This window comes from Cavia porcellus, unplaced genomic scaffold, assembly GCF_034190915.1.
Source record: "Cavia porcellus strain 051 isolate PalLab524CR breed Dunkin Hartley unplaced genomic scaffold, mCavPor4.1 scaffold_16, whole genome shotgun sequence".
Taxonomy (NCBI): Eukaryota; Metazoa; Chordata; class Mammalia; order Rodentia; family Caviidae; genus Cavia; species Cavia porcellus.
Genome location: NW_026947499.1, coordinates 19,806,727 through 19,824,924, shown reverse-complemented (window position 1 = coordinate 19,824,924; position 18,198 = coordinate 19,806,727). Strand labels below are relative to the sequence as shown.

The 18,198-nt window shown below is 45.1% G+C and overlaps 1 protein-coding gene across 4 annotated transcripts in view; it reads right to left on the bottom strand.

Annotated features, from left to right (window-relative positions):
• The window catches only part of Cabin1 (calcineurin binding protein 1), a 153,438-nt gene that overhangs the window by 73,543 nt on the left and 61,697 nt on the right, over positions 1-18,198 (bottom strand). For all 4 annotated transcript variants that reach the window (XM_063225858.1, XM_063225856.1, XM_063225859.1 and 1 more), the window contains 6 exons: positions 13,609-13,770; positions 12,668-12,874; positions 12,300-12,445; positions 7,554-7,815; positions 5,032-5,292; positions 1,483-1,634 (listed from right to left, as the gene is read on the bottom strand). In XM_063225858.1, the coding sequence (XP_063081928.1) occupies positions 1,483-1,634; positions 5,032-5,292; positions 7,554-7,815; positions 12,300-12,445; positions 12,668-12,874; positions 13,609-13,770 (1,190 nt within the window). The remainder of the gene's footprint in view (positions 1-1,482; positions 1,635-5,031; positions 5,293-7,553; positions 7,816-12,299; positions 12,446-12,667; positions 12,875-13,608; positions 13,771-18,198) is intronic.

Here is an 18,198-nt window from a genome sequence, read left to right as displayed (position 1 = left end):
TCTATACCAAGTCAGTCCTCTTCTGTATGACAGCCTCACAAATCTATCTCTGACAAATGAGTGGACAGAAACACATCCGCTTTACCGCATGCTCACACAAAGATACAGCATTTACTGGGATGTGTAAGGAAAAGAAAAAGAATGACACCGTGTGAGCCCATCTCTATGGGCATGCTTATATAAAACAGTTATATCTGTGCTATGCAATGAAGTATGGGCTAGAAAGAATACAGGCAATAAATCTCTATGGCTGCGGATTTAGCTCAGTGGTGAAAGTGCCTGCCTGGTGGTGCAAGGTCATGAGTTCGACCCCGGTACCAAAAAAAAAAAGTTCTCTACAGATTGTGTCCTGAACCTATAGTGGAGGGAAAAAGCAAACAATAGGACAATAACTTCACCAGCTCATTTTTGTTAAAAAAAAAAAAAAAAAAAAACCCTACAATTGTACATATAAGTGTGTGCAAACATAAAGAAAGTGACTTATGAAATTAAACTATGTGTAGTAAAAAACTTAGGGAAAGAGATCCACCACATTTTTAGTCTGTATATTTATGTGAGCCTGAGTTTCTTATAACTAGGATATATTCATATATTATATAATTTTTAAAATTAGATCAGAATTATGATCAATAAGAGACAACTTTGAAACCATGGCATACCTGGCCAGGTTAGCAAGACCTTGTTACAAAGTAATAATTAAAGGGGAGTAGGGTACAAGACAGATACTTCATTATACAGTAGTACTGAAGATCCTCAGTGGATAAAAATACTTATGTGTAACTTCTAAGCAGGACTGCACCCACTGAGTAACCCAGCACCGAGTGTGGCCATGGACAGATGGCTCTCAGGAAGTAGGGTTTCTCTCTGTCACTCAGCTGATCACTACCTAGTGCCTGGCCAGGCAGAAGTACCAGAGACAGAGTAAGCAGAGCTAGCACCAGATTAGGGACACCTGAAAGGAGTCTGAGCCACAGGGATTACTCACCAGAGTAAAACTGGGTTAGCCCCAGGCCACTAAAGGGACCTGGAGAGAGCCCCAGCTTCCTTGAGCTCTCTGGCACTACACAATGAGGCCATGCCCCCGTGCCTCTCACTGTTTCTTAGGAGAAAAGCAGTATAGCAGGGCTTAGAGCTCACCCTTTCCAGGGTAAAGCCCTGGAAAGACCAGGCTAAGAGTTTGCAAAGATAAAACTGGTCCTCTACAGGGCACAAATCACAGACATGCTCCTGGGGAAGGGAAGCGAAGGCGTCAGCTTTTCCCAAGGACTTGAGCCTGAGGGTGGGGTGGCACCACGCAGAAGCCTGGGGTGAGGGGCCAGGTCTGGGTGTGCACTCTCTCCTTAGATTCAACAAAATATCTTGGCTCAGTAATTAGCATCTCCAGGCACGTTCCTGAGGCACCCTCAGTTCCAGTTTACCTGTCAGCCACCTTTGGAACCCTACTGTACTAAATAAGCCATTCAAGTCAGGCATGTCACTCACTTTTCTGAAGCTTTGGGTGTATTCTTCTCCTCGCCCCTGGCAAAGGGTCCCTCTGCAGCCTCCTTCATAAAGTTGACCAGGACCTCTGCACTAACACCAGAATCAGGTTTCCCCAGGAGCTTCAGGATGGAAGCATGGAGCCGGAAGAACACCTACAATGACACCTCTGGCGTAAGCAGCCTGCCCAGTGCTAAAGTTCATTTCCCAGGATAGATAGCCACACTGGAAACAGGTTCCTGCTCAGGACACAAGCCACCACTCTGCTGGCTCGTTAGCTTTTAAGCCAGTCAACCTGTAATTCAAAATGAGCTCTGAAAATTAAAATGAATACTGGCAGCATTTCAGTTTAAAAATTTTCCCAGTGACCCAGGCACAATATGCAAGATAATGAGGGTAACAAATCCCTCAGCAATGATCACTGGACACTGCCTCCCACCATGCATCGCTGCCATCTTTGGTCCATCTCCTGACACTGGAAGAAACTGAGTCTCTGAATCTGTTTTTTCTTTTCTTTTTTGTCTTTATGAGATAGAGTCTTGCTCTACAGTTTAGGGCTAGCCATGGGCTCATTCGGTAGCCCAGGTTGGTCTCAAACTTGCAATGATCCTCCTGCCTCAGCCTCTTGAATGCTGGGGTTACAGGAGTGCACCACCACACCCTGCTTTTACTTTTGTATCTATTTGTACACTGGACAGTGTATGCCTTGAGACAAGGACCAGACAGGATGAATGTTTGTAAGCCATTCCCTGGGAAGAGCCAAGCACTACAACCTTTGCTCAACAACCTTTGCTCACGGATGCAGCATTGGTAAGCAGGCGAAACACTGCATTGGAGAGGCCCCTGCCAATTCCTCAATTTATAAATGGGTGAAATGAGTCGCCCCCAAGTCTCACAGTCAAGAAAGTCAGGGACCACATTAAGGCCAGGTCTGTCCTATCTCCTTTCCTCTACTGCTTCCATAAAATAGAGGCACTTTCACAGGCAGCTTGAACCCAATCTTCCTGTCCAGATGTTGGTGTGATGTGGCTCTCACCTGCAGCACACACTCCTCCGGAGGACGAGGCATGCCACAGACAACGAGAACTGCTGGCACCTCAACCTGACAAGCAGGCCTCCCCTACCCCAGAAACGGTTCTTAGCCAAGTGATATGCCTACTGCTCCAGGCCTGGGCAACACTCTACAGGGCACCCTAGACAGAGCAGACTTACACTCAGAGCCCTCTATGGACTCCAGAGTAAATGGCACAACAATTCTGCTTTCAGATCCCAGAAACCATCCACGCACATCCAGGAGGCCAAAACTGAAGAGTTCATCCAAGTGGCAGGTAAAGCATTTTAAATGAAGGCTCCACATCACAGGAACTAGGGTGTTTCATTTTCACCAGGATAAGGTTAAGATTTTCTATATTTTATTTTATTTATTTTTTTTTTTTTTGCGGTACTGGAGATAGAACTCATGATCTTACCAGGCAGGCGCTTATGCCACTGAGCTAAATCCGCGGCCCAGGTTAAGATTTTCTGAGAACTGTTGTTTCAAAACAGACTATATACATGTGTCAGCTGACTCAAAGTTACATGACCGCATTGGCTGTGCAAAACAGAATGCCCCTGAAATAAGTTCTGGGTACCTACATTTCTTCAAGCCAGTGCAGTGTGTCAAAGAGGGTGGGCCACATTCTGAGACTTTGTTTTCTCATCTGGAAGTAGGTAAGGCCACCATACTCTCTGCTTATTGGCTCTAGCAGGCAGTATTAGAAGCCAGCCCCCGCCCCCCCCCCAAAAAAAAAAACAGAGGAAAAACAGAGTTGACAACATCTGAGTACTGGGCCACCTCCCACCACACACCGGATCAGTGCTGCCCTGAGGAACTATATCAGCCACAGGCTCAGCAGGATCTGTCCAGGGTCCTCTCCTCTCCTGCTGGTACCTTCAGATGTCACATCTCTTCTAGCAGAGTTTCTCCAAAGTACATAGTGCCAAGTAAATGGCACGAAAGAACTGTGACAAGGAATGACCTGATAGCAGGGCATCTGATAGGATGCTTCCATAAGCCTCAGTGAACCCCACATCTTGGCCCCAAAATGGCTACTATAAACCACTTGGCCAGAATTAATTTTTAAAAGGGAAATTTAAAACTCAAGGCTTATTTTGGTTTATTTGTTTGAGCACAAGACAGGCAAATATTAAAAAGAGGTTCCTAGCATGGCTGGAGGAAAAGAGACACAATTATCCACCAGTATAACTTCTCAGGGCCACTGAATGGAGTGTTAAATGAGCCAGCACCTTAGGACATTAGCCCTTGGAAATACTCACGAAGCACTCTCTAATACAAGTGTACAGATATGTGCTGCCGGTGCCCTGCCATGCATCAAGCAATGGACAGAAAGCCAAACTCATCAAGAAGGGGCTGTTCAGACAAGTAAACATGCCCAACCCAACCACTGGCCACTAGGATACACCTTCTACTACATCTTGTCCAATGACAAGGTAAGCTGCAAAACCATAAGAAAATGTTACTTAGTATCTACTTCTTTTTTTTTGGGGGGGGGGGACAGGTTCTTGCTATGTAGTTCAGGCTGGCCTTGAACTCATTATGTAGCCCAGGCAGACATCAAACCTAGTGATCCTTCTGCCTCAGTATTCCAATTGCTGGGATTACAGGCATGTGACACCATGCCTGGCATTACCTACATATTAACAGGAAAAAAATCTGTACATATAGGGTCATACCCAAACTGAAATAGGGATTACTTAGGTAGGGAACACTAAGATGATTAGGGACTTTGACCTTTTATACCCTTCTGAATTGAGTCTCTTATAGTCAGGAAAAATATGTAACAGTAGAAAAAGGATAAGGAAGGCAGTGGATTCTGTCTAAACTCCACGAAGCTTGCTGGGCATGAGGGACTGATAGGATGTAGGCATGTACCTCAGAAAGCACAAAATCAATGTGATTCACGTGCTCAGGGCCTGAGGAAGCTTTGAGTTCAGGCTGAGCCAAGTGTATCTGGGTCTCCACCCATGTTCTTGGTTTTGTGACCTATAAAATATGCTAGCCTGCCCCTCAGGACTGCTATGAGCAACAACGAGCGCATTCATCAGAAATGTTCTAGAAATCATAAAAGACAATCCCAGCAACAAAAAAACTTTTTTTCCCCCTTAGCAGCAGTCAGAAATTCCAAATCTGGGTAGCCAAGGAATAGAGTAGGGCCTTCCTCTGCCAGGCCAGAAGTGTGAATGCTCCAGGCACTAAAACATGTTACACTGCACCGTCATGATGTCCGGGTTAGTAGAATCTGTGTGTGCAGAGGAAAGATCATTTGCTTCCAAGGGATAAGAACAAAATACTCTCCCAGTAAGGATGATAAATGTCCTTGAAAAAAACAAGAAAGGCAGTTTTAATTCAATGGCACACGAAGCTGCTGAACACAGAGAAGTCCCCAGTAGGTTTTCCAGGGAGTCCCTGGGAGCGCAAGTCCTGTCCTGAGAAGTCAAAGAGACCATCCCACCTTTGCCCTGCCTTCCCACCCTGGGCCAGCACAGTGTCACCTCCAGGGCCTCCATGGCCAGCTCAGGTGGATTGTGGTAGTGGATCTTCTTGGGGTACCGGGCAGCTTCCTCATGCAGATAGTGGCCAGCCTGTCTATAGTGCAGCAGGTAGACGGCCGGGGGCTGCTGCTGTTTCTCAGCCACCTTCCCCAGCATGTAGTGGATAAGCCACTCCTCCTCATCGCCATCACCCTCGCAATGGGCGGCTGATGTAAAGCAGTGCCTCGCTGTCTCCAGCATGCTGTCACGCCGGCTCTCCATCTGCAACAAGATCGCCATCCTTAGGTGCAAGGCCTGAACTTTCCCTGGGATCACACTTTGTCTTAAATAAAGTCAGATGACTTATTCACAAACTTTGTTCCTTTCAACAACCCTGACACCCAGAACTGTTGTCACCATTTCACAACTGGTGACAGTGAGGTATGGGATTCCTCAAAAGCATATACCAAGTAAGACACTGAGCAGGATTTAAACTCAGGTCACCTCTTGTCAACTCCAGGGACCTTTTTCCTACCTTCCCCCATGACATCCTACATTTCATGAGCTCACGAAAATGCCTGTCTGCAAAGGAGAAAGAGCAAAGAGCTGCAGCTGACCCTTCTAGCTCTGCCTCCCTACCAGTTAGAGAGTGCTCACTGCCACAATGTCGGCCTGAGATTCTCAGACTGTTGTAGAAGGGCTGTCACTGGTCTGCAGCACCAGTCCTGTGCCATTCCATTTTGCAGCCATGTGAACCATGGTTGTGAGCCTTAGAGAGGAGACAATATGGTTGCTCACTCTTTCTTTTTTTAATGGGCACCGAGGATCGAACTCACGAGCGCCTGCTTGCAAGGCAGGTGCTTATGCCGCTGAGCTAAATCCCCAGTCCCCCACCTACCTACCTTCCTTCCTTCCTCTTTTTTTTCTTTCTTTTTCTTTTCTTTCTGGCTGTCTCTTTCTCCCCCTTCCCTCCTTTCTTTATTTCCAATCTTTTATTAGTGCATGTTGGTTATACAGATTAACGGGTTTCAATTTGGCCAATTTGTACATGTATATAACATACTTTGATCACTTTCATACCCCCACCCAATATTTATAAACTCATAGTGGGAAGAGGCTGAAGACCTAGGGACTAAGAGAAATAGCTTCTGTGCCCTACATAGACAGTCCTTGCTTTAGCCCCTACACTGGAAGCTCTGGAATGAAGGAACATATGCGTGCTTGACAGCTGCCAGGGACTACAGAGAAGTGGCTGTCCATGTTGGGAAGCCCCCAAGCTGATCCTGTCCTGGCTGCTTCCATGCTTTAAGTATGAGAGGATGCCTGGAGGTACTTGCTGTAAATGTGGACTCCAAGTCAGTGGAGCTTGGATAGGCCTCAGAAATCTGCCCTTTACAAGTGGTCTGGGTCTTTGGAAAAGACAAGAAATTCTGTTTTACCCCAAATGTGCACACTCTAGTGTCACTACGCTGTAGTGCTGTAGGTTTGGTGCTTAGTAAAAACCTTTTCCAGTGATGTAGAACTGGGTGCTGGTTATTAGGCACCCACCATCTCTAAGGGCTGTGGAACTGGGTGCTGGACATGGCTGCACTAGACATCGCTACTGAACTCACAATGCTGCTTGAAAGAAGGAACGTTCAGCCTCATTTTGCAGTACACTGTAGTTCAAGTAGTGGCAAACCCATGCCCTACAGCCCATCCCAATCAGTTCAGCTAACTGTAGCAGCCAGGAGACTGGGTCACTGTGATACACTTCAGGGCTGGAAGCTGCCTCTCCACAGATGGAAAGAACCCAGGGAGCACAGGGCAACCTTGTCAAGGCAATATGTATAGTGGCAGATTACTACAAAACTTGAGGCAACCCTCAGCACCCTGATCTCCTGGGAGACCTTTCTGAATTACAGTGTTTTACTGTTGTGCTAGCCCATATAGTTCAGTATGGGGGCTAGGGATGTAGCTCAGTGGTACAGTGTATACTTATCACGTCCAAGGCCCTAGATGTGATCCCTCGCACTACCAAAAAACCTTCCAAAGAATGTCAGTATGGTTCCTTTGTTTCCATCTCAATGAGCCAAGTGTCCCCTGCTAAACACAAACATCAAGCCAGTGTGAGCATCCCACACTATGAATGCCCTCTACCAAGACAGACATTGAAATTCCCATCACAAGATGAAGAATTTTACAAGGAACTAATACATTCCTTTGAGCAAATACAGAAGAGACACCTACTTCAGGTAGCCAATATTCCTACCATTCAACTGCTCTAAAACTGATGACTGATCCAGTACTACTACTTCAGTACTACCAGGTCACAATAGCCTGATTCTAAACTTGTCTATGCTGGACTGAATGTCCAGAGACCAAGGGCCACGTTATCACTGACCACAGTATAGCTTAAGCCTCCTAGGGAAAATTATCCATGAGCTCCAAGCACTGATGCAACAAAAACAAAAAACAGACGTGACAGAATTTTATAGACCTGGGGGCCCTCCAGCTGGACAGAAGGATGACAGACCAGACCCCACCTCAGCACCCCAGCTTACCTGCTGCACAAGCTCAGGAGGCAGCTCGGCTCTCCACTGCTTCAGCTGGCGTGAAGCAAAAGAGTGTAAGGCATAGGACATAGTGCCGTACTCAATCCACAGAGACAGGTTAGAGCTGTCGATTTCCAGGGCTCGGCGGAAGCAGTTCAGGACAGGCGTGGCATGCTTCCATATGGGTCCATCACTCTTCAGTTCGTTGGAATTCAGCTTGTCCTGAATGCGGCTAGCCCGGGCCAGAGCCATGCCTGCCCAGGAATCAAACCTGGGGCAGTGACAAAAGAATTAGCTACAAATACCATTGCTCTGACAGCACTGCAGATACAATAGCCTGGTAGTCAGTCAAACACTATGGAAGTTCTGCTCCGACAGCAGGGCTCAGAACCAGCTCAGCCACTAGATCAGGCCACGACTCTGGTCTCTGAGCCATGGTCCCTACAACTGGACAGATATCTATGAAGATCTACCCCAAGAGAGAACTGTGGGGTACTGTATGGTTTAGATCTAGAACCCCTAAAAGTTTTATTCTTCAGAAGTTGGGATCTTAGAAGGTGACTGCGTCACCAATGATGCTATATTCACAAATGGATTAATTCACCAAAAAAAAAAAAAAAAAAAAATCAGGGCTGAACATGCTGTTAGGATATGGAGTATGGTCAGAAGAATGAAGTCATTAGGAGCATGCTCTGGAAGGATAGGTCTCCCTCCCCAGGTCCTCCCTTCACTCTGCTTCCAGGCACCATCATGTGAGCAGCTTTCCTGTGCCAGACCCTTCTACCATGCCTTTCCTGACCTGGAGCCAGATGACTACAGACTGAATTCTCTAAATACCATGGGCCAAAATAAACCTCTCCTGCTTGAAGTTGTGGGTGTCAGGTATAGTGTCCAGTGACAGAAAGTGCCTAATAAAGGTGCTAGGTGATAAAACATTCCTTGGCACCTCACAGCTATTCAATGGCTGCTCTAACAGAAGGGTTCTAAGGTTCTGCTCCCCTACAATGGGGAGTTACCCACAGAAGAGATGTGGTGGAAAGGAAGAGGGCACTCTGTAAGAAATCACAACAGAGATTGAGCTGAGGTGACGGGGAGATTCAGCGGGCGTCACTCTCCCTCCTCCTGCACAAGCAGAGACTGCTGTTACTACACTCACTAAGCAAGAGCACAGGCTGGAGTTCCAGCCACCTAGCTTCTCTCTCTGAGTAGATCCTGACCTTTCCGATTCAGTTCCCAGCAGTAAAACAAATAGCAAGGGGACCACACAGTGGCTAAGCCACAGCATTCTGCACATCACCTAAAAGAAATTGAGGGTGAGAATACAGAAATCCCAAGAGGGCGAATGGCCACAGATACACAGATCAGGATGGTTTCTGGATTCTGGAATTGTCTGCCTGCTGGTACAAAGAAGTGGAAAAGCAGCAATCAAAAAGACAGATGCTACTGTTCCATGTGCCAAGAATTCTTAGTCCATCACAGCTACAGTTACATGCCATGACTATAAAACTGGCCAAGAGGCCTCCTGAACTACTTGGGTTTCTAATACATGGTTAAAGGCAGAGGAACCCTGTGAAGCTTGGACATGCTTTCACTGCGCGCCAGCACCTAGAACGAAGGCTGTGTGAACGAAGGAGCAGGAAAGACCCTGAAGACCGGAAGTCAGAGGAGGACAGCAAAGATAACGGCTTCGCTCCTTATGTGAGCGGCTCTCAGAGTGCTTCCCTGGTCCACCAGCCTGAAGGGGCAGGTGGCAACCCCTTCACCAGGCCACTTTCACAGCATGCCATTCCTTTCCATTTCTGTGATGTCTTCAGCAACTCTGTTTGCCCTCACCTTGAGGAAAGCAGTAACATCATGACAGTGCCCACATGGCTGCATGAAAACCATCTGGAAACTACTATCTCCCGTCACAAAAATAAAGTAACTAAAAGCAGAAGTACATCATCATGACAAAGGAAAATACTTATTATCCTACCAATAGCCATCTCCTGGTACTAGCAGAGTGGTACACTGCCCACATTCTAGGAGTGCTGACTTAACAGAGATGTTGAGGAGCCAGAGGACAAAAGGCAATGACAATTCAGGAGAAGAAAGTATCCCGACCCCATGCACTAGGATCTGACTTATGCAGGGCAAGCCTGGTCATAGAATCGGGCTCACAGTTGTTTCCTTAGCAGTGGGAATGCCCTCATTCTCCCCATCCCCAAATGTTCTGTGAAATGCCTGGCCAATGTGGGCCATTTTCAGCTCAGCAAAAGCAGAAGGAATGGTTAGCGCACAGGAAAGAAAACACTGTCATCTGCGTCCCCATAGACTATTTCCCCGTGGGAACCTCCAACACCACAATCAGGACACGATTGCTCCCCAGCTGTCCATCAGGCTTTTCCCCTACCCAACAAGCTCAGAAGACTTTAAGGAAAAAAAAAAGTATCCAACCTTCCACTTTAGTTAGCAGAAGACTAGATGGAGCCCCGAGTCATCACTAGCATCTGCCTGAGAGGGTCAAAATGATGGAGAGGCACAGAATAAAGGAGGCCCAGGAGCTGGGCATGGGATTACATGCCTGTAAACCCAGTCCTCTGGACGTATGACACAGGAGGATCGCATGTTCAAGTCTACCTGGATAACTTAGTAACTTAGCAAGAGCCGATCCCAAAATAAAAAAAGTCTAGTGACACAGCACAGTACAAAGGCACTGAGTTCAATCCCCATCCCAATACTGCAAAGAAGAAAAAGGGAGGCCAAGGGCTGGGACCTGGGACCAACCAACAAATCCTTGCCTGGCCTTAAAGCCAGCTCTCATTTAAAAAACAAAACAAAAAACAGCCCTTCTGTAGCAGCGCTGCCCATATCCTCTGAGCAGGTGATATGCAGGTGGTAGGAAGACTTAGTTGAGCCTTCATGGTCATCACTCCACTGACTGAGACGCTGTCATCTGAAGACAAACCATGACAGGCACCCACTACTCCAGGAAAGGTGGGTTTTATTATCCTCGCTTCACAGGTGGTGAAGCAATAGTGCAGAATAGGTGATCACCAAGTATGTCAGATGGAGAACACTCAGCCAGCCTACGCGCAGGTCTACACCATCACACTGGTACACAGAAATCCTACCGAGGACAGGAGACTTCTAAGCAAATGGCTCCCTGTCTGGAGGAAGCCACAGGCTGAGCAAAGGGAACCTGTGATCTCCTCACAGGCTATGGAAGTCTTACAAACTGGCTTCTTCATGTGGATCCGGCCCCTGCCCCTTTGGCCAGGTGGATCCTGACAGGGTGACCTATATGGTTTCTCCTTAAGTAAGGAGGAACTACAAGCTGACCCATGGCTCAAGGGCAGCCATGAAGGCTGACCCCTGAGTACTTCCAGAAAGGCTGTCTCTAGTTGCTTTACCTTCAGATGCAAGTCAGCCACAGAGAGTGGACTCATTTTGACCTTGACCTAAGGATTAGCTCCTAAGTACGGCAGCCCTGAGAACACATTCCTTTACTTTTATTCTCTTCAGTACTAGCAATTGAACCCAGGCCTTCATGCATGTCAGCAAGTCCTCTACCACAAGTTATATCCCCAGCCCTGGATATTGCCTCTTAAGTGTATCAGACTTCGTGAGTGTCGCAGGGCCCTTCAAGGTAGGTACCCAGGGCGATCGCTGCATTTTAAGGGAAGGGTGAGCACGTCTCCATGGGAAGAGAACACAAGTCATACAATGGGGTTTTCCTACACCTGTGGGATGATCAAAACATACAGTGAGTACTTAAACTTTTTTTCAAATTATGGTAAGGACACATTGCCACTAATTCTTCTCACAATAACCCCCACATACTTTAAACACAATACTGCTCTAGCCACTCTCTTAGGCAGCTCTGGAAGCCCTCTTCAGTATCTTTATAAGGTATGATTTAAAAAAAAAAAACCAAAAATCTACAATGAATACTGCTGCCAACTGCCATCCAATGGAAAAGCAGGGTCACAAAAATCTTTATAGTGTGTCCTTGTCCACTTCATTCACCAGATCTGGCCTGAACATGAATATGACCATGAAAGGTAAATGTTTTAAACTGATTCAGGACATTGAGGCAGCCACAATAGTATAACTAAAGACGTTTACAAAACAACACTTCCAGAATTGCTTCAGAAAGTTACAAGAACAATGAGAAAAGTGGGTTCAAGGTGAGGGGGAGAATTTTGAGGGGTATTAATGGCAATGTGTCTTTTATTGTAAAATTTTTAAACATTCACTGTATTTTTTTATCACACCTCACACAATCATGACAACCACAGCTGCCCAATGATGCACTAGGTTACAGAAAGAAAAGAGAACTTCTGGATTGAGTTTTTCTATACTCACCCACCCCACAAAAGCAAATGTAAGTAAAAAGGCTGCAGTAGAAGGACCAACAAAACACCTCAGCCAACTTCCTGGGGCCTGCACCAGGAAAGGAGGCAGCACAAAACCAACAGGCCAGGCCAGGCAGCACCTCCTTCCCCCAGGTACTGAGGCCCAGGGAGATACTCAGCACCTTCTCCACCCCAATACCCCTCCGTGGGGTCTTTAGGAAAGAAGCCGCCCCCTTTGCTCCTTTTTTACAGAGAACCTGGCTTTTCAGTAACCACAGAGCACTAAGCCACCTTTTCCTTCCTTTTCCCTAATCTTATTATTGGTAGCATACTCAAATTGGCCCCGTGAAGAGCTGGCTAAGCTAGAAGTACTCCAGCTTTGTGGACAGCTAGCCTGGCTCACCCCCTCATGACCCACCTGTTGGGGCAGATGCAGATGTCATGCATGTAGAACTTGATGGCCTTGGACTGCTCCTTGTTTTTGAAATGATAATCAGCCAGGAGGTAGTAGAGTTCATTCACCACGGGAGGGGAAGGGTCAGCCCCTTCTGGGAGGCAGGGCGCCTGACAAATGAAAAGTACAGTCAAGAATTCAGGTGTGACCTTGGAGACCTGTAAACTCAGGACTCTTTGGTCACCTCAACATCTGACAGGTACAGGGCTTCTCCTAGCCTTAGCATTTGGCATAGAAAAGGAATGAAGCCGGGACATACAGACACCCATGCTGGTGGGGAAGGGATGTTACACAGCCCCATCAGCCCCACCTCTGAGTCCACTGTGTCCCACCTCAGTTGAGGTCCCCTCAATGTAGGCAGAGACTTTTTCCAGGCTCAGTCCTGGCCTTTCTGTGCGGGGCACGATTGTGGCGATCCTCTTCAGAAGGTTGGCCAAATCAGCAGACACAGTGCTGGTCTTATAGCTATCAAATTCAGGAAGGGTCTTGGGCTTAAAGTATTCAAACATAAACAGGGCATCCTCCCATATAAGCTCCACCTTGAAAAAGAGGACAGATTCATAGCACATTCAGATTAAAACAAAAAAGTTCTTCTACAGAAATCCAGGTATGGTGACACATGCCTGTAATCCTAGCATTTAGGAGGCTGAGGCAGTGGAGTGCCATGAACTCAGAGGAAGCCTGGGCTACACAGTGAGTTCAAGGCCACCTTGAATTACATAGTAAGACCTTATCTTAAAAAATAAAATCAGAGAGTGTGTTCAATTATGAATGGGAACCTACGGCCAGCCACTAACACTCAATGCCTCAGCTGCCCCTCAATTTTTGGTTAACAAAAACTATGTGGTGATTTTAGGCCAAGGCAACTCCAGGCAGTGGTCACAGTAGAGATCCTGTCCTAAGGAGCTAACACATCAGGGGCTTTGAGGAACCATGAGCTAATACATCCAGTAGTGCTCTAAAAATCAACACAACCAAAATAGAGAAACCTAAGCAATTATTCATATTATCCAAACTGCAAATAAACCTACGGACAGTTCTCACACCCTATTTTTGATCGTTAAGTCAACATTCATGAAGCTATATTTTTGCAAGGAAAACTCCTGTCCTTTGATCGGACATCTGACCATCTTTTACCTGCTCTCACTCCACCTTGTATTGGGACTGTGGATACCGTGTGACAAATACGATGTGCTTCAAAAGAGCTCCTATCTCCCGAGAGCCCCGCTCCTCCTGAGACTTGCCCTGCGCTAGGCCAGTGGCAGCTCCTCACCTGCTGGGCTGAGTGCTCCTCCAGGTACCTGGCCTTGCTCTTCTTGCTGGGAAAGCTGTACAAGCAGTAAAAGCACTGCTCCAAGGCCGTCTCCAGCTCCTCCTTATAGGGGTGCGTGTCTTCAGAGGTGGATGCAGTGAGCTCCTTTTGGAGAACTCGCACCTATAGTGGGCAGAAAGAGATGCTAAAGGAGGGGACCAGCAACCACAGCTCTGTCACAGAGTGACCACAACTCTATCAACTCTTTTAACCTGAGGAGGCAATATCTACTAGGGCCCTGCCCAACTTGATTCCAAAAGACCTGCTCCTTAGAAAAGACTTCTTACTCTGATACAATCAGAAACTATCACAGGGACAGATGACAAATGAACTCCTGGGCCCTTACCCTGTTACTCAGGTAAAGCATGATTGCATTTTTCTTCTGAGACAGTCAAGAACTTAAAAGAGATGGGTTTTCTAAAAAATAATGACTCTTCACATAGGCTTTAGATGCTCAATAGATAAGTAAAAAGATAAAAATAAAATTAAAAAGAATCAAAAAAATAAAAGAACAAAACTTTCATTTTGTCTTTTATTAACTTAAAACTTTGGGTCAGATCTTTACGTGGCTTTGCACATAGGCATGTTAGTCATTTAAGAAGTATCTGTCTGCAATTTAGCAAAACAAGGTTGATTAACTCTGAATTAATATAACTTACCACACTTCAAGCCCTGGACACCAAGGTAAGAAATTTACAAGGACTTTGAATTAACTCTAACTTTTAACCCAAATGTGCCCAGAAGCCTCTAATTACTCTAAGCACACAGCCACCTTGGACTCCAGCAGAACTTCCACATAAATGAAACCATCCCAGGCAGAAATAATCATCGCACAATGACCAAAAATCCCCTGAAAGTGACAAGGACTTCTTCCATAGTCATCTTGCAAACTAGAACTGAGATCATGGTCAACCAGACTAGCCCATCTCAGGAAAGCCACAAAATCTGGTTTTGGTTTTCTGTTATGGCCCAGTCTGATCCCCTTCATCAGAGTTGTGCCCATTTCAGCTCAAGCTGTAGTGCCCTGTTTTCATATTTTCCACCTCACACTGACACATCCTAATTGCTTTTCTGTGACAAGAGTCAATGAATTTATTCTTCAGGGTGAGCTGAGATTTCTATCTCTTCTTCGGGGGACTTTCTCAGACTCTATCCCTGAATCTTGTACTGTCTGCCTGACCTAGCTGAATTTCTCCCTTGGCCTAAAGCTGTTAAATCTTTGAGGGAAAGGATGCCTGTAAGCCAGAAGTTCCTCTTCTGGTGGGCTAGCTGAGATCTAAGACAGTTGGCAGAGTGACCAGCAGATAATCTCTAACTTCATTTTAATTCCATCTGCGTGCTAAACAACATATTTCCAAATACAGCAATGGCTGACAACTGCCACCACATCCACAGGAAAGAACCGTAAGAGGAACAGAAAGTGGTAAAGTGGGAAAGCATCCTGGAAAAGACATGGGACATGGGACTATGTCCCCTTTATTAGCCCACTCCTCCCCACTCATTTCTTTTATTCTGTATCTATAACCTCCCTAATTCTAATGGGTTTAAAAGTTAATTTGCAAGTATTATCTCTTATTCATGATTAAGAATAAAAGTCTCAAATAAATAAATAAATAAACAAACAAAAGTCTCCTCTTCCACTCAACAGGGGCTCAACTGGTGATATTGATTCTACAAGTCTGAGAGGGAAAAATGTGCCAGTCATTTATAATTGTTTGCGCTGGGGTGACAGTTACTCTGGGCTGGCTCTAGCAGCAGCCCTGCCCTCAGCTTGGTGAGCTGACTTCTTCCAAGCACGCCTAACCAGTTTCCACCAGCTCTCAGAAGATAGTACTATATGCCCATAAGATCTTCTTCATTCATTTTGCTAGCAATTTGTTTGTTAAATGAGCACTTACTGAGCACCTTCTTTTAGCAGGCACAGTATGATATAGTCCTTGTTTTTCATGAAGTTCAGATTCCAATGCAGTTAAATATATAAAGCAAATAATTATATATCATAAACTGACAGATCCATTAGGGCTGAGGGAATCTCTTTCAGACAAAATATTAGTATCACAAAGACAGTGAACATCACTAAAACAAATTATATGTATATGAGGTAGGAGATGATGGCTAGGGCAAACCAGACAACTAACTAGTCAGAATGTGTCAGAAGTCACAGCTAACCAGTTGAGCAAGAAATTTCCTACAAAGAAGACACGCACAGAACATCAGACTCAAAATGACTCCAGGCTTACAAGTCCTGAGCACTACAGATGGAACTAACTACAAAGTGGTCAATGGACCAATCAGAAGATGCCATTCCCAATTATTCATTTACATATAGGCACAATCAATCAAAAGACACTGTTCTGTATCCCTCACATCTGGAGAAAGCACAAGCAAGTTTTTCTGTAGGACAATTTGTATCAGGCATGACCCCAAATGAGTTTTTGACACAACTGTCCCAGTTGACATGAGGTATTTTGGATACTGAAGGCCCCATCCCCCTATACCCAGCAGCGTGCCTTTTCTGCCTTCAATAAAGCTACAGTTGTTGCCTTTTTTGTATGTCTTATGCAATTCTTTGTTCAGAACACCTGGTAACACATGGATACAGATCCTATGGCTACTGCTGTCCCCAGTGATTAGTAAATACCTGTTCTTTTTTAGCATACATAGGGTTTTTGCTAAAATTAGAAGAAAAGCAAGTCTTGCCAAAACCTAAGACTATATATAATACAGACCATATCCTCTAAAAATGAGTCAATAAAAACAGCAACTGATTAATAAAAATAACAATTATATACCAAAAATACAGCTAAAAATATATAGTATCCTAAAAAATTTATAATCTTTAAAATATTACAAGTGAATACTGAAATAAACATTCTACTTGTTAAGTTAGAAACAATACATATTTAATCCTAAGAAAGCAAAAAGACAATAAATATTTGAGTGCAATTAATGAGTTGGCAAAGAAAAAATAGATTCGCAAACAAATAGCTCAAACTTTGAAAAAATTACACAAGCAGGAAAAGACTAGATTTTATAAAAGTTTTATTTGCATGTATTTTATGCTTAATTTATTCCCGTGCCATAAGTTTTTGTGTCTTCAGTCCCTTCTGAGACATCTTTTCCTGCTGCGCAGCTTCTGCCTCTGCTTTAGGAACACTGTTCTTTGCAGTAAGGGCCATCCCAGCGGGGCGGGGGAGCTCTGTAAGTGCGGCGGCGCATCCCGGGTGCTTTGTTCATCTTCATCTGGTCAATGACCAGAGAATCTGCATCCAGACCCTAGGCTCAGCAGTACTCTCTGCAGTTTTAAGCATGTGCAGCAGATACTCAGCACTCTTTTTGGGCCACTGACCCTGGGTCCAGCCTCACTGTTTGGTGTGCACACGACTGCCGACTCCACTGTTGTTAACACCGGAATGGCACGCAGTGCTTCTTTAATGCGACATCTTCAGATACTTGGTGGCTTTCAGACATGCAGACCCTTGATGGCCTGGGCAGTTTCATGGGTGTTCCTAGAGTGAACATGCAGATCTGAGCCTCAGCGTGATTTTGTGGGGTTTTCTGAGTCAAGGGAGTAGTGAACCATTTTCACAGGTCCCCTCAGGCTGCTTCCAGGAAGAGAATGAAAAGACTAGTTTTTAAAAGGTGCAGGGAAAGTACACATAATTCTAGCAATAAAAAAAGGGGGCATGGCAAGAGGTACCACAGAGAGGTTTTGCACCAGATGGAATCTGAGGAGTTCATCCCAGAGATGGGGACTTCTTCTTGGCCTTGATTTTAGATTATAAGGAAACACCATGAAGAGCTTTATGCTAACAAGTGAATACTATTCCAAATATATAACTGACTTGACATAAGAAAAGCCTAAATGAATCTAAAATCACTATAGAAACAGTAGTTTTAAAAATCTACTGAGAGAGAACCATGCTCCAGATAAGGGTCTGGCAAACTACTGCCCCTAGGCCAGATCCCCTCACGGTCTGTTTTTGTTGTTGGTGGTACCAGGAATCACACTCAGGACCTCGTGCCTGCCAGGCAGTTGCTTACACCACTGAGCTACATCCCTGGCCTCACTGTCTTTTTTTTTGTAAGCCAAAAATGGTGTTTGCATTTTAAAATAATGTAATAAATCAAAAGAAGAAGAAAACTCTTGTAACACAAAAATTATATTAAATTACACTGGGCATGGTGATGCATGCCTATAATTCAAGCACTTGGAAGGCTGAGACAGGAGGACTGCTGCAAATTTGCAGGTAGTATGAGTTTAAGGCCAGCCTGAACTGCACTGGGAAACCCTGTCTCAAACAGACAAAAAAGAAGAAGAAAAAAAAAAAAAAAAAAATATATATATATATATATATGAAATAGAAGTATTTTTTGTCTTATTTTTTTCTCCCTTTTTTGGTCATGGAGACTAAAACCAGCACTTCATGTTTGCTGAGCAGGTGCTGTACCACTAAGTTAAGGAGGGGACAGAATAAGAGGGAAAGAAAAATGTAAAAAAGATTTCAGACTTGAACATATGTGTGCCAATTTCCCATGATGAATGTAATC